The sequence below is a fragment of the Centropristis striata genome, chromosome 15 (genome assembly GCF_030273125.1).
Source record: "Centropristis striata isolate RG_2023a ecotype Rhode Island chromosome 15, C.striata_1.0, whole genome shotgun sequence".
Lineage (NCBI taxonomy): Eukaryota > Metazoa > Chordata > Actinopteri > Perciformes > Serranidae > Centropristis > Centropristis striata.
The window spans coordinates 8,959,259-8,972,048 of NC_081531.1; the positions used below are offsets into that span (position 1 = coordinate 8,959,259).

At 40.3% G+C, this 12,790-nt stretch overlaps 1 protein-coding gene across 1 annotated transcript in view; it reads left to right on the forward strand.

Annotated features, from left to right (window-relative positions):
• The first annotated feature begins 63 nt into the window (after positions 1-63).
• The window catches only part of zzef1 (zinc finger, ZZ-type with EF hand domain 1), a 49,513-nt gene continuing 36,786 nt past the window's right edge, over positions 64-12,790 (forward strand). The window contains exons 1-15 of the mRNA XM_059352112.1: positions 64-625; positions 2,902-3,046; positions 3,163-3,357; positions 3,459-3,642; positions 3,767-3,966; positions 5,400-5,610; positions 5,727-5,843; positions 7,753-7,931; positions 8,178-8,276; positions 8,951-9,042; positions 9,134-9,279; positions 9,574-9,679; positions 9,913-10,131; positions 11,576-11,667; positions 12,495-12,715. Coding sequence (XP_059208095.1) covers positions 194-625; positions 2,902-3,046; positions 3,163-3,357; positions 3,459-3,642; positions 3,767-3,966; positions 5,400-5,610; positions 5,727-5,843; positions 7,753-7,931; positions 8,178-8,276; positions 8,951-9,042; positions 9,134-9,279; positions 9,574-9,679; positions 9,913-10,131; positions 11,576-11,667; positions 12,495-12,715 — 2,638 coding nt within the window. The 5' untranslated portion in view covers positions 64-193. The remainder of the gene's footprint in view (positions 626-2,901; positions 3,047-3,162; positions 3,358-3,458; positions 3,643-3,766; positions 3,967-5,399; positions 5,611-5,726; positions 5,844-7,752; positions 7,932-8,177; positions 8,277-8,950; positions 9,043-9,133; positions 9,280-9,573; positions 9,680-9,912; positions 10,132-11,575; positions 11,668-12,494; positions 12,716-12,790) is intronic.

A 12,790-nucleotide genomic window follows, 5' to 3' on the forward strand; every position in this document is an offset into this window, starting at 1 on the left:
GCGCAAGATGGCAACGCAAAGGACGTTTGAGGCAGGCACGTTGACGTACAGTACGTCAATGCGGTAGTAGTGAACGACAGAGCTCTAGCTGTAGGTTAGAGAGGTCTGTGTACAGACCGGTACAACCGATCCGAAACTGACGCCCAGTGGGCCGCAGAGATTTTCAGGGGGGCCCTAGGTCGGAGAAACAAACATGGGGAACGCGGAGAGCGGCTGCGGTGGAGGCAGCGGCGACGAGGACGACGTGGAAACGGAGAGCCCCGGCTTCGCGGAAGATAGTCCGGCCTCTGCGGCCACTGCCGTCGGAGGCGGCGGCGGCGCTGGTGGTGGTGGTGGTGGTGGCTCCGGTTCTGGGAGAAGCGGAAGGGGATCGAATAACCTGTCCGTGCCCACCGGTGGACCACCCAGCCCCGGGATACTCCTAGAGCAAGTGAAACTAAGAGAGGCGGCGGCTCGCATTAGCGATTCAGGTGTCGCCATTCGTGAGTCTGTCCTGGCTGGGAACGAAGGTGTCCTGGTGCGGTGGCTGGAGGACCGGTTAAACCGAGGAGAGGAGTCCGTCAATGTGGAACAATTCTGTGAAATGTTGGAGAGCAGAGATGCCCCGAGAGATGAATGTGAAGAGGTATATCGTCACCCTGTTAAAATAACCGCCTAACTCATTTTTTCAAGTTTTGCAGGAAACACAAAAAACTTCACCAAAAGTGAAACATATGACATTTATTGATCATTTCACTCAAAAAGGATGTAACAAAGGATGGCTATTGGCATAGTAATAACACTGTGTGTAGATGATGTAACTTAAGAGAAATAAATGACTTTGGCATTTTTTTTAACATGCTTTTGTGACTTAAGCAAGATATGGTAACACTTTATTTTGAAGGTGTCTACATAAGAAACAAACACAAGCCTGTCAGAAACATGACATGACAAGTGTTATAAGCATTAATGTTACTTCAAAGTGTCATTAATGTTCATGACACACCCCATGTCATGTTTATGACACGCTCTTGTCACTCTTATGTAGACACCTTCAAAATAAAGTGTTACCATTTCTTGTCACAAAGGCATGCTAAAAAACTGCCTAAGTCATATTTTATTTCGACTGAGGCATAATAAATCCGTTTAAGTCACACACTTGACATAGGCCATTACCTTAAAGGTGCAAAAATCACATGATCTGATCAACTGAGGATGTAGGTGATTTTTCCATAGGTGGCCAGTGTCATGAGGAGATGATTTAGGCAAAAAACAACAACAATTTTGACAAAAAATTACTTAGCAGATTATTTTAACAGTGTAACGACATGACATGCTAATCTTGTCCCAGGTAGAAAGGTTTATAGCTGTTTTCATGCCCATTTATGATGAGTGATAAGTAATGCATGATATGCTGTAATCTAGTTATCTCCAGTGTGTGCAATGAGGTATTCTGATGTCACCTTTGCCTGTCAGGTTTATTGTCACAGCGTTTCCAGCTTTGGCCTCTTGTAGCATAACATGCTGCTTTGTTGTCTGTTGGCTGACATCTGTTGTTTAACCAAAGGTTGCCTTTGCAGAATAATGGGTAGACTAATGAATGTGTACTTTAGTCTGCATTTGGCTTTGTGCAGGTATACATGGAATGCCACTGTATAGGCTACATTGGTTCAAAAATCAAACGCCTGTGAGCAGTCAGTGGTACAGCACTACCTACACTTTAACTTTCAAAAGATTATTTGTTAAACAGACATAATGTATATAACTTTATAACAAGCAGTAGATGTAGAGCATGTTGTGTACCCTATGTCTTGGGTATACAAATTGTAGGCCTGTTTGTCCTTTAATTTATGAACATATAGGTTTATGGGCTTCAGGAATGAAAGTTATTGTTTTAGTAGGGGTGTGATTCACAAGTTTTATCATGATACAATAACAGTACAATATTTGCTGATATCATTTTGACATAGCATATGCCCTAACAGAATTAGTGTTTTTGTCAACTCATGAAAAGAGACTAAAATAGGACCTAACACTTTTATTACTGAGTCATCACGGATACATAAATGAAAAACAATCTCAATGTGTGAATTTAAAATTATCTTAAAGATATGGTGGCTGCTCAGTTGGTAGAGCGGTCACCCACTGATTGGATTGTTGGTGGTTCGATCCCCAACCATGGCAGTCTACATGTCGAAGTATCCTTGAGCAAGATACTGAACCCCAAATGGCTCCTGATGCTGCGTTCATCAGTGTGTGAATGAATTCCCAATGGTGGCAGGTGGCACCGTTTAGGGTAGCCTCTGCCACCTGTATGAATGTGTGTGAATGAGTGAATGAGCGCAGACTGTAGTGTAAAGTGCTTTGAGTGGTCACAAAGCAACTAGAAAAGCGCTATATAAGTGCAGGTCCATTTACCAATATTTTCACTTTGCATCATTGCTATTGGATCACTGATCAATTAATTGATAGAACGATACAGATCAGAGATCATTACACCCTTATGTGTCAGAAGATTAAGTATCACAGTGTGTAGGGGAGTTGGATCTCAATTCTGAATTTGAATGAGCTTTCACTTTCATTTATCAAAATCAAAAGCAGGAAAGGAGAAATCAAACATTTTACCATATGGTCTTAGGGTGGTACATTTCAGAAAAATATGGCCGTTTATCATATTGATCATCATATTGAAACCATGTAGCCTGTCTTTTAAAACAAGTATTTGGATTTTATTTATTTATTTAAATGTAAATGAATGTTGTCAGGGCATAACACTAATGATCTGTTGATCTTTATGAAACTTGATAGTAGTGTAGCCTTCAGTGCAGAGAACAAAAGGTTAAATCCAAGTTCCGATTGAATCTTGGATTTAGATGGTCGTGATAACCTTAACAATGTGTACTGTGTTTGTCCCTGTCTCAGGCGTTTGGACAGTTCGATGCAGAGGGGGATGGGGTGGTGGATGTAGAGAGCATGCTGATTTCTCTGAAGAACTCCAATGGAGCTAATCTAAAGGGAGAGCTGAGTCATGTGATAAGACAGCTACAGGCGTGCTCCCTAACTCCAGGTATGAGATGTGATTTGTTTACCAGCATCTTGCCTTTTAACAGTATCTGAATATGTATTGTCAGCAGTCGGCCCTGATTTTCTTTCCACCCCTTTTCTTATATTTTTTCCTCACAGGTTTTGTTGATATATTCTCCAAGAACAAAGACCGGCTAGGGGCACATGCCTCTAAGATCCTTAAATTCTTACACAGGAATCGTATTCCCAGCAGTGCCATCCCCTTCCCTATTTTAGAGGGCTACAACAGTATCTGCACCATGAGGTCCAGTGTGGTCCAGGACTTCTTGGAATTCCTCTTGCAGAAGGAGAAAGGTGAACACCAGAGCTTTGGAGTTTGAACTCAATGTTTGCATGTATATTTTGGGAAAATGACAGAGAGTGTCCTCCTCATCTATATTTATGTCTTCAATCAGATTTAGATATCCAGTACAGAGCAGAGCTGGACCGAGATCCAGAGGTGGATAAAGTCAAGGTGGTCACACAGTGCTACAGCACAATAGAAGCTTCATCCAATGTTCCAGACATTTACAAGATGACAAATGGGGAAACGGCTTCTTTCTGGCAGTCGGATGGCAGCGCACGCTCACACTGGATAAGGTAAGGCCATCTGCTCTGTAAATGTGTGACTCGAGGCTTTGCAGCTGATTGTCATGGAGCTTTTTTTGGTCCCTTCATGTGTGATAAATTCCAAGGTGGAAACTCGTCTCTCTTTTGTTCCCAGATTGAAAATGAAACCAGATGTGGTTTTGAGACGTCTAGCCATCGCCGTGGCTTCTAATGACCACAGCTACATGCCTCAGCTCGTCTCAGTTGCTGTCGGCAAAAACCGGCGTTCCCTGCAGGAGATCAGAGATATCCGCATCCCCAGCAATGTCACCGGCTATGTAGCTCTTTTGGAGAATGCCAACATTACACACCCCTGTGAGTCACCACCTGTCAGCCTGACTAATTACATTAGTGCTTATGTATCTCTGACTTGTGTCTTCCTTCACTAATGCTTGTGAATGAACTTGCTGTCTTTTGACAGCTACAGAAGAGCACTGCTGTGTTCATAGATAGTTTAATGGTTAAGTGCTTTACAGCCTGGGATTTAATTGATCTACTATCTAGGCATCACATCCAGGTAGAGGTGTTTCTTTTGTTTTTGTTTATTTTTTTGTTGACAGCAGTTAAAGGGACAGTTCACTCACAAATCAGAAATACATGTTTTTTCCTCTTACCTGTAGTGCTATATATTAGTCTAGATTGTTTTGGTGTGAGTTGCCAAGTGAAAATGTCTGCCGTCTTTTGGATATACAATAATGGAACTCGATGCCACTCGGCTTGTGCGGTTCAAATGGGCAAAAACAATGCATTTAAAAACCTCAACAGCAAAGTCTCTTTCCAAAAATCATAACCCGTCACTCAAGATCCTGCAGGCCTTGTTGGGAGCAGTTTCATGTCTGAACAATTTTATTTCCAGTATAGTTCCAGTTCTGTGGATTGTCTTCAGTAACCAGGTCATGATTTCTAGAAAGAGACATTGCTGTTGAATTGTTACCCACATTCACCTTTTATTAGTAGTTGCTTAGCTACACAAAAGCAAGGCTAAAACTCGAAAACTTGGTTTAGGGTTGAACAATTAATGGAACATTATTTAAATCACAATATGGACTAATGCATGTCAAACTTGCAGGAGGCGCAATACTAAAGGCTAAATATGTGTCAAAATAAAATTCTGAATTAAGTATTGGGCTACTGCAGAGCTGTGCTGTTCTCTTGTCTTTGCTACATTTGTTGCAAAGGAAATCACACCATAATAATTTAGAGACATTTTTCAATGATAATGATAATTACCTCTAATGTTGTGAATGTTGCAATTGCAATATCAGTCAAAAAAAATCAAAGTTTGATGTTTTTTCCAAATCGTTCAGCCTGATAACGGTATGAGTGAAGATAGCAGCTAGTGAGAATGGATTTAGGGAGGCTGCTGTGAGCAACAACGGTCAAATGTTAGGAGAGGTTCAGATAATTTTGACAAATTCAGCAATGTATTTTGAAAAGCAGCTGTGGTTTGCAGCTCTAACTACAGTCTGAATATGTCACGGCTTTGTTTTGTTTTTTGTAAATGATGATGTGCTTTGTGACTGTGAATGATCTTCTATGTCTCAAAGAGCAAATTGAAATTCATTAGCTGGCTTTGCACAGATTTCACTTCTTATAGTTATTAGCACAAGTGATTCGTTTCGTCTGTGTCTCCCTCCATCAGCATCTATTTTATGTTGTTCTCAGAGGATAAAGCAGCTCATTATGGCATTTTTGCACAATGTATTCCATCAGTCTGCTAACCACATTATCTCTTCACCTAACCCCAGACATCCAAATCAACATTAAGCGGTGCCTGAGCGATGGATGTGACACACGGATTCATGGCTTGAAGACGCTGGGTTATCAGATTACTAAGAGTAAAGAGGTGTCTGTTTCGGATGCTTCAGCCATCTGGTACCTGTCTCTCCTCACCTCCTTGGTCACCGCGTCCATGGAGACCAACCCCGCACTGGCCCACACTGTTCTTCAGAGCACACAGTAAGACGCACCACTCATGGTTTCACATGTGGAAAGAAACATATGACTGTGTGGAAGTGTTGTGATTTGTTCAGTGTTGGCTTCTAAAAGGCTTTTTGTGCTGTTTTTTTCCCTAGGAAAGCCTTACGACACATGCCACCATTGTCCCTAACACCGTCATCTACAGAGTTCCCCAAGTTCTTCTCTCTGAACATCCTGGAGGAGGTGGACGGATTTCTCCTCAGGATAGCAGAGTAAGGACCCGCACACTCACTCATTACTGCCACACTGAGCTCATAATGCTGACATCATCTCAATGAAAACAGGCGAAAGTCAAAGTATTGATTTCTTTGGGGTTGATGACACACTATTTCCATTCCATTTGATGTACTGTAAATCCTTCAGTATCGGCCAGGGGCTTTATAATAAGCAGTTGCAACATGACTGAAATAATATCATCAGTTAATTATCAAAAATATTACTACTGACTGTTAATTTACACATATATTTAACATTATTAGAGATACAGAGTACCTGTAGACTGTATACAGAATGGATGACAGGTCTCCACTTCTTTCCATTGTACAAAAATGAAGCAAAAATATACTAGATACAGGCGCTGCCATATTGCACTGGTGTCATGTGGAGCCACAGTAAAGCTGCCCCGCCCATACACTTGACCCAAAGCCAGCTGTCAATCATGATGGTACACCCAGGACCTCTTATAAGGGGGAAAAAAGGGTAAAGCTTTCTCGGGCCTAGCCTCTAGGGGGCATCCTCATCCTCAATAGAAACAATTATGACTAAGATTTATTTTAAATCTAAATGTTTTGGCATTATGAAATAAAATATAGACATTGTTGCTTTAGTAAAATGTAGGAAAAGAAAAAAAAACGCAGAGCAATGTGCTGAAACTAAACAAATTATTATCTAATGACCGAGTGAACTTCCTTGCTATGTCAGTAGGAGAGAGACTGCTCGCATGTGTTTCATATGACTAATGCTGGGCTTACACCAAAAGATTTTCACAGTCCCAGACTAAAAACTGAAAGTCTTTAGTAAATCTAGGGGTTTTACTGGAGTCAAGGCGCTCCCGTCATCTCCATCGTTAAGTTTAAGGTAGTAATCTGCTCTGTTTCATATCAGCCTTTTCCTAGGCTTGCAATAATATCAAACACGTTTGATATTATTGCAAGTCGCAGTGACGTTACACAATCAACAACCAATATATGAGCAGGGAAAGGTCCCTGGTTCCAGACTGGGCAGTACAACCACTTCCACAGGAAAAAGTAACATCACAATAATGTTAGTAAGCTCAGTCCTAAATAAAAAAATATAGTGGCCATGGCCCTCGTGCCCTAGCAATTTGGCTTTGTGCCCTTAAAAAACATATCTGCCCTGAGGCCACGGTGGGCTTGATGCCCCAGTTGGTTTTGCGGTTTTCTAGTCTGCCTCTTTCCTGTCAACACAGCTTTGACACCTGTGGCTTTTGAGGAAAAAAAAGCATCTTTTGATGACATTAATCGTCAGTGGTGTGTTTGATTCGAGCCTGGCATCAACCGCTCGGACGGGTGTCTGTCACCCGTCACTTACAAATCCTCATTGGTGGGCTACTTCTGCTCATCTTTCCAAAAAAGGTCAACTCATACGCCTCAAAAACAGTTGTGTCATTTCTTCGTCCCCCTATTGGCTGTTCCCTTTGCTAAACTTTCAACCCCTCCACCATTATTTCTGTCGAGGCCTGCACCTATCCCTGCACGTCTCTTTCAAAAACCATCACCTATCCTTTCCTATTTGGCAGAGCTTTCAAGGACACCTGCCTCGTTTGCACCGTGGCCTTGTTTCTTATCTTGATTTCTCCCTTACCTCTTCCAGTTTTTACCATTACTACAATTGATTCACACACACACACACGCACACACACACACACACACACACACACACACACACACACACACACACACAGGGGGAAGACAGAAGTTTTGTACTCCAGCTTTGACATTTGAAAAATTATAAAGCTATCCTTTTAAGTTGTAAGGGAACATTGTTGTGACCATGCATAAAATGATACTTCTTTGGCCAAAATACCTCTGAAATGATCATTTGTTGTGACTAAAAGCACCTTAAAAGTAACTTGTTTTGGTTTTTTTTGCTGCTGTGTAGCTGCTGTGTGAGTCCTGATGCAGAACTGACCCTCCTGGCATTTGCTCTGGCCAGAGGCAGTGTGGCAAAAGTGCTCCAAGCCCTGTCCTGCATCAGTGAACATTTAGAGACGGAGTACAAGGCCTCCTCCCTCATCGTGTCTATGGCATCCGTAAGGCTGCGGCTCCTCAATCGCAATGGTAACGTGACCAGCCCTCTTTTACTCTCGTGCATTTGAAACCATAGACTCAGGAGAGAAAGTGCTTAGTCTACAACGAGGAGGTGCATTAGTGGAGTATGCAGTGGAAAATTGCTAATTCTGTTACGAAGCTGCAGCTCTGGTGATCATTGCTTCCCAGTATAGGAATGAGATTATAACCTGTGTGGAAAATGATTAACTATGATGTCATAGAAATTGCACTGTCATGCATTGTATCTAATTACAGGCAAGCCCCTCCAGTTGCACCTCCAGGCCTGTGATGTGAAGAGTAAAGAGGAGAAATCAGGACCAGAGAACATGCTCACAGAGTCCTCTACTGGAGATGGTACAACTGACAATATTCTTATTCAATAAGAAAATAGTTTAACTTAACTAAAATGCCTTTTAGTTTAATCCATCTCTTTAGAAATGTTCCTCTGATGTCCTTAGAGGACAAAAATGTCTGCCATTAAATTAGCAAACAACAAAAGAAACAAAACTCTTGCCAAAATGTACAGTCATGAAAAAAATGATTAGACCACCCTTGCTTTCTCCTTGCTTTCTTGTTCATTTAATGCCTGGTACAACTAAATCTGCATTTATTTGGACAAATATAATGATAACAACAAAAATAGCTCATAAGAGTTTAATTTAAGAGCTGATATCTAGATATTTTTCATGGTTCTCTTTATAATGATTTTGGTTATTATCAAGGAAACCATGGAAAATGTCTAGATATCAGCTCTTAAATTAAGCTCTTTGTACTATTTGTGTTGTTTTCATTATATTTGTCCAAACAAATGTACCTTCAGTTGTACCAGGCATTAAAATGAACAATAAATTGAAGAAAACAATGGTCTAAAATTTTTTTCCATGACTGTATGTTATATGCGTTTACATAGTCAAAATGGTAAAAGATTTTTTTTTAAATAAAAAGGCCAACAAATGCACTCAGTGAGACACAATGGTTGAGAATGAACAAGCCCTCAAGTATAACTAAATGTTTGTGTTGCTCCAAAGGTTTTCTTACAGAAAGTGGCAGGAAGAAAGCCAGTGTGATCCTGTCCACAGAGGACCAGAGTAACTTTCAAGTTACTCAGATGTCGATCAAAGTGAGGCTCCCATTGGCTTTCTACTACAATTTTGACAACAGTGACAGGATTCCTGTAAACATCACTTCAACGTTTTGTTTCGTGTGATCAGGTGCGAAAAGGAGCCATTGGAGCGAAATGCGGCTTGGTGTTTGTGTACAAGGAGGAAGACCCTTTTGACGCAGAGAAACACTTCAAGAGGTTCAAAAAGTACGACACGTGGGACTACAAGGACTACAAAGAGTTTGTACAAGACAAGTAAGGATCCCTTTTGAGTTTTATTATCCCTGACGTTTTAGTTTATGCTTTTGTGTTTATTGATTTACAAGTTGACAAGCCCTTAAAAAGAGAAAACCGCTATGATCATCTAAAAGATTACTGGTATAGCAGAGCACATGTGGCTAAATATACGACATGCTCTTTCACTCTAATATGATAATACTAATAAAGTATTTAGCATGTGTGAGTTATGGAAGCCCTCAGCAGTGTGGGGGTCTGCCCTGGTGGTTGTGTATGAATGGCTGACACACCATGCTGTCACCTGACCTGCAGTGCAAAGATTCCAACACTGTCGGAGGACGAGCCGATTGGCTGGTTTGAGGTTGAGGATGACTGGAACGATGTGGAGATCAAGCTGCAGCAGTGTCGCGTTGCAAAGGTACATGCTGCATCCAAGACACATTTTTTTCTTTTTTCATTATTAAACCCCTAAAACAGTTGTTGTATAATCGCGTGTTGCGTTACTTAGACATGTTATTATTCGTATCTCAAAAAACATTAAAAATAGTACTGCTACATAATGAAATATTCTTTAAAAAACCCATCCTTTTCAATTTTCTGTCATTATCAAGTAACCACAGCTCTTACGTCTCTATTTCCTTGTCTTCCCAGTTCCTGATGGTAAAATTCCTCAGCACCAGGCAGGACTCCGCTGAGCGCCTTGGGGTGCAGTCCCTCACCTTCAGTGGCTATCTGTGTCCCGGAGCAGAGAAGCTTGGAGACCTGGACGACCTCAGTCCGGAGGGAGAGAGCTTCGACTGTGATGCTGTCACTGGCCTTTGTCTTCTTAACAAGACACTATTCTTCATACAACAACTTACACGAGACATGGTAACTACAGTAATCATTTCAATAGCAAAACTATGAATATATTTAAGCCTGGTGACCTTAAAGTACACCTCTTTAGTTGGAAATACTGCAAGCTTCTTAATACACTGTATTATGTATTTGTGTGTATGGGAGCTACAGGTGCATCTCAATGAATTAGAATATCATAGAAAAGTGTATTTATGACAGTAATTGAATTCAAAAAGTGGAAATAATACATTATATAGATCCATTACACACTGAATGAAACATTTCATGTCTTAATTTATTTAATTTCTTCTAATTATAATAATTATTGCTTACATTTGATGAAGACCTAAAATTCAGTGTCTCAAAAAAATGGAATATTACAAAAGATCAATTTTAAAAAGTATGTTTTTAATATAGAAATGTTGGCCTCTGAAAAGTCTGTCCATCTATATGACTCAATACTTGGTTGGGGCTTTTTGACTTGAACTACTGGAAATGGACTTTTCCATCATATTCTAATGTATTGAGATGCACCTGTATACTACAAAAGGGCCAATAGTGACAATGGCTGGTGTAAAAACATTTTTTGTTATTAATCTTTAAAATGATCCCACTTTAAACAAAACTAACAAGAGATACTGAGAACTAGATGCTGAGTACAACTATCCTATATCACTCGGCTGAGATAGAGACAGGACTATGGTCCTCTTCCAAAATACCACATTTAACTTGGTCCAACATATTTCTGGGTCAGTCCAGAAATGACGACAAAATATCTCACATACAAGTGCTGCAATCTGACACTAGTGACATTAGTCTGTGCAGTGGTCGGCTGGTGAGGTCCCACTCACTTCATCTGTTAGTCAAGACGCCAAACCCCATTTTTATAGCATCAAACACAATTTTTAGTTTGGCTCGTGTCTGCCAACAGAAAGGGGGCGTGGTTTTGGTACTGTTGCCTACTGTGCCTCTGATTGGCCTACCATTATATTCTTACTCTCATGTTAACCAGTCTCACTCCTCATGTCTAAACCTAACCACCCCACCACTGTTTGGTGGTTGTGATCTACAGTCATGGGATAAAAATGTCAATTTTTTGTTCATTTGAATGCCTGGTACAACTAAAAGTACATCTGTTTGGACAGATATAATGATAACAACACAAATAGCTGATAAGAGTTTAATTTAAGAGCTGATATCTAGACATTTTCACTGGTTTTCTTGATAATAACCAAAATCATTATCAAGAAAACCAGTGAACAAGAAATTGAAGGAAACATGGGTGGTCTCATATTTTTTTTCCATGACTGTACCAGCTGTCAAGTCATCTGTCTTTATGTACAGTCTATGGGTCAGCATGTCCACTTCCAGCAATTAGAAAGCATTGCAACAAGTCCTTTCACTGTACCGCTGAACTGTTGAGGTTGAACGGGCACTTACTGCTGAAGACTGACACCTTCTCCCTCCTTTTCTGCAGGATGCCTCTCACTTCAAGCAGAAGTATCTTCTGGACTTCTCTGGTCTGGGCCTGGACCTCTTCTGGAACTTCTACAGTAAACTCAGGGAGATGTAAGTAGTAACTGCACAGCAATAGTTCCCTTTTTAGAATGATCATTGTTCAGTCATTAAATCAATCAATCAGACTTTTATTTCTATTGCACTTTTCATACAAGAGAAATGTAACAATAATAATGTAATAATAATAATAATAATAATAATAATAAAACATAGAAAGAAGCAAACACCCTCTGCCCATCTCCAACCCTCCACCTCTGACCCTCCGTCCAACCCATCCCATTAAAAACAAAGCACAAAAATAAATAAATAAATAAAGTAAGGTATAATAAAATACAATAAAAAAACAAAAGTAAATAATAATAGAAATAAAAAGTAAAAAAGCTAGATAAAAAAAGATGAAAATAATAAATAAAAAGTAAAGCATGATAAAATATATATATACATATATATATATATATATATATGTATATATATAGACAAATAATAAATAAATAAAAGAGAAGATGTTGTAACACTAAGATGCATGAGCAGAAAAAATGCTTCAAGTGAAAGCCAAATTAAATAGTTAAGTATTAGGTTTGCTCTTAAAACTATGAAGCGTCTCTGATGCCCTCAGGTCTTCAGGGAGGCTGAACGTGGACCACAGTGAGAAAATGACGCCTCACCATGGGTTTTAGTTTTTACTTTTGGTATTATTAAAAGGGCACTCCCAGAAGACCTGAGGGTCCTCGAGGGTTCATAGGATAAAAGTAAATCTGATAAACAGGCTGGACTAAGACCATTAAGAGATTTATAAACCAGTAAAAGAATCTTCAAGTTGGGACACATGCAGACAGATTAAGTTGTCATTTGTAATCAATCATATGTGTTTGTCTCAGTGAGGGCGAGGAGGTGCTGAAGAGCAGAGTTCTGCTGCTCCAGTTGATGCAGAACTGTTTCCCCATGCTGCCCAACCCACTGGAGCCCCGGGGCTCAGAGGACAGCAGAGGGCCGGAGGAGGGAGCCACAGCAGCAGCAGGTCCATCCACATCCAGCAGTGCAGAGCCTCTGTCTGACGCTGTAAAGGCTGTTGGTGAACTCTACACTCACCTCTGCCATGGTAGGAACCTGTCTGCTTTCATACTGTAGGAAAAATACAAATATTTTGTTGACGGTTCACATTTTGGTTGATTTT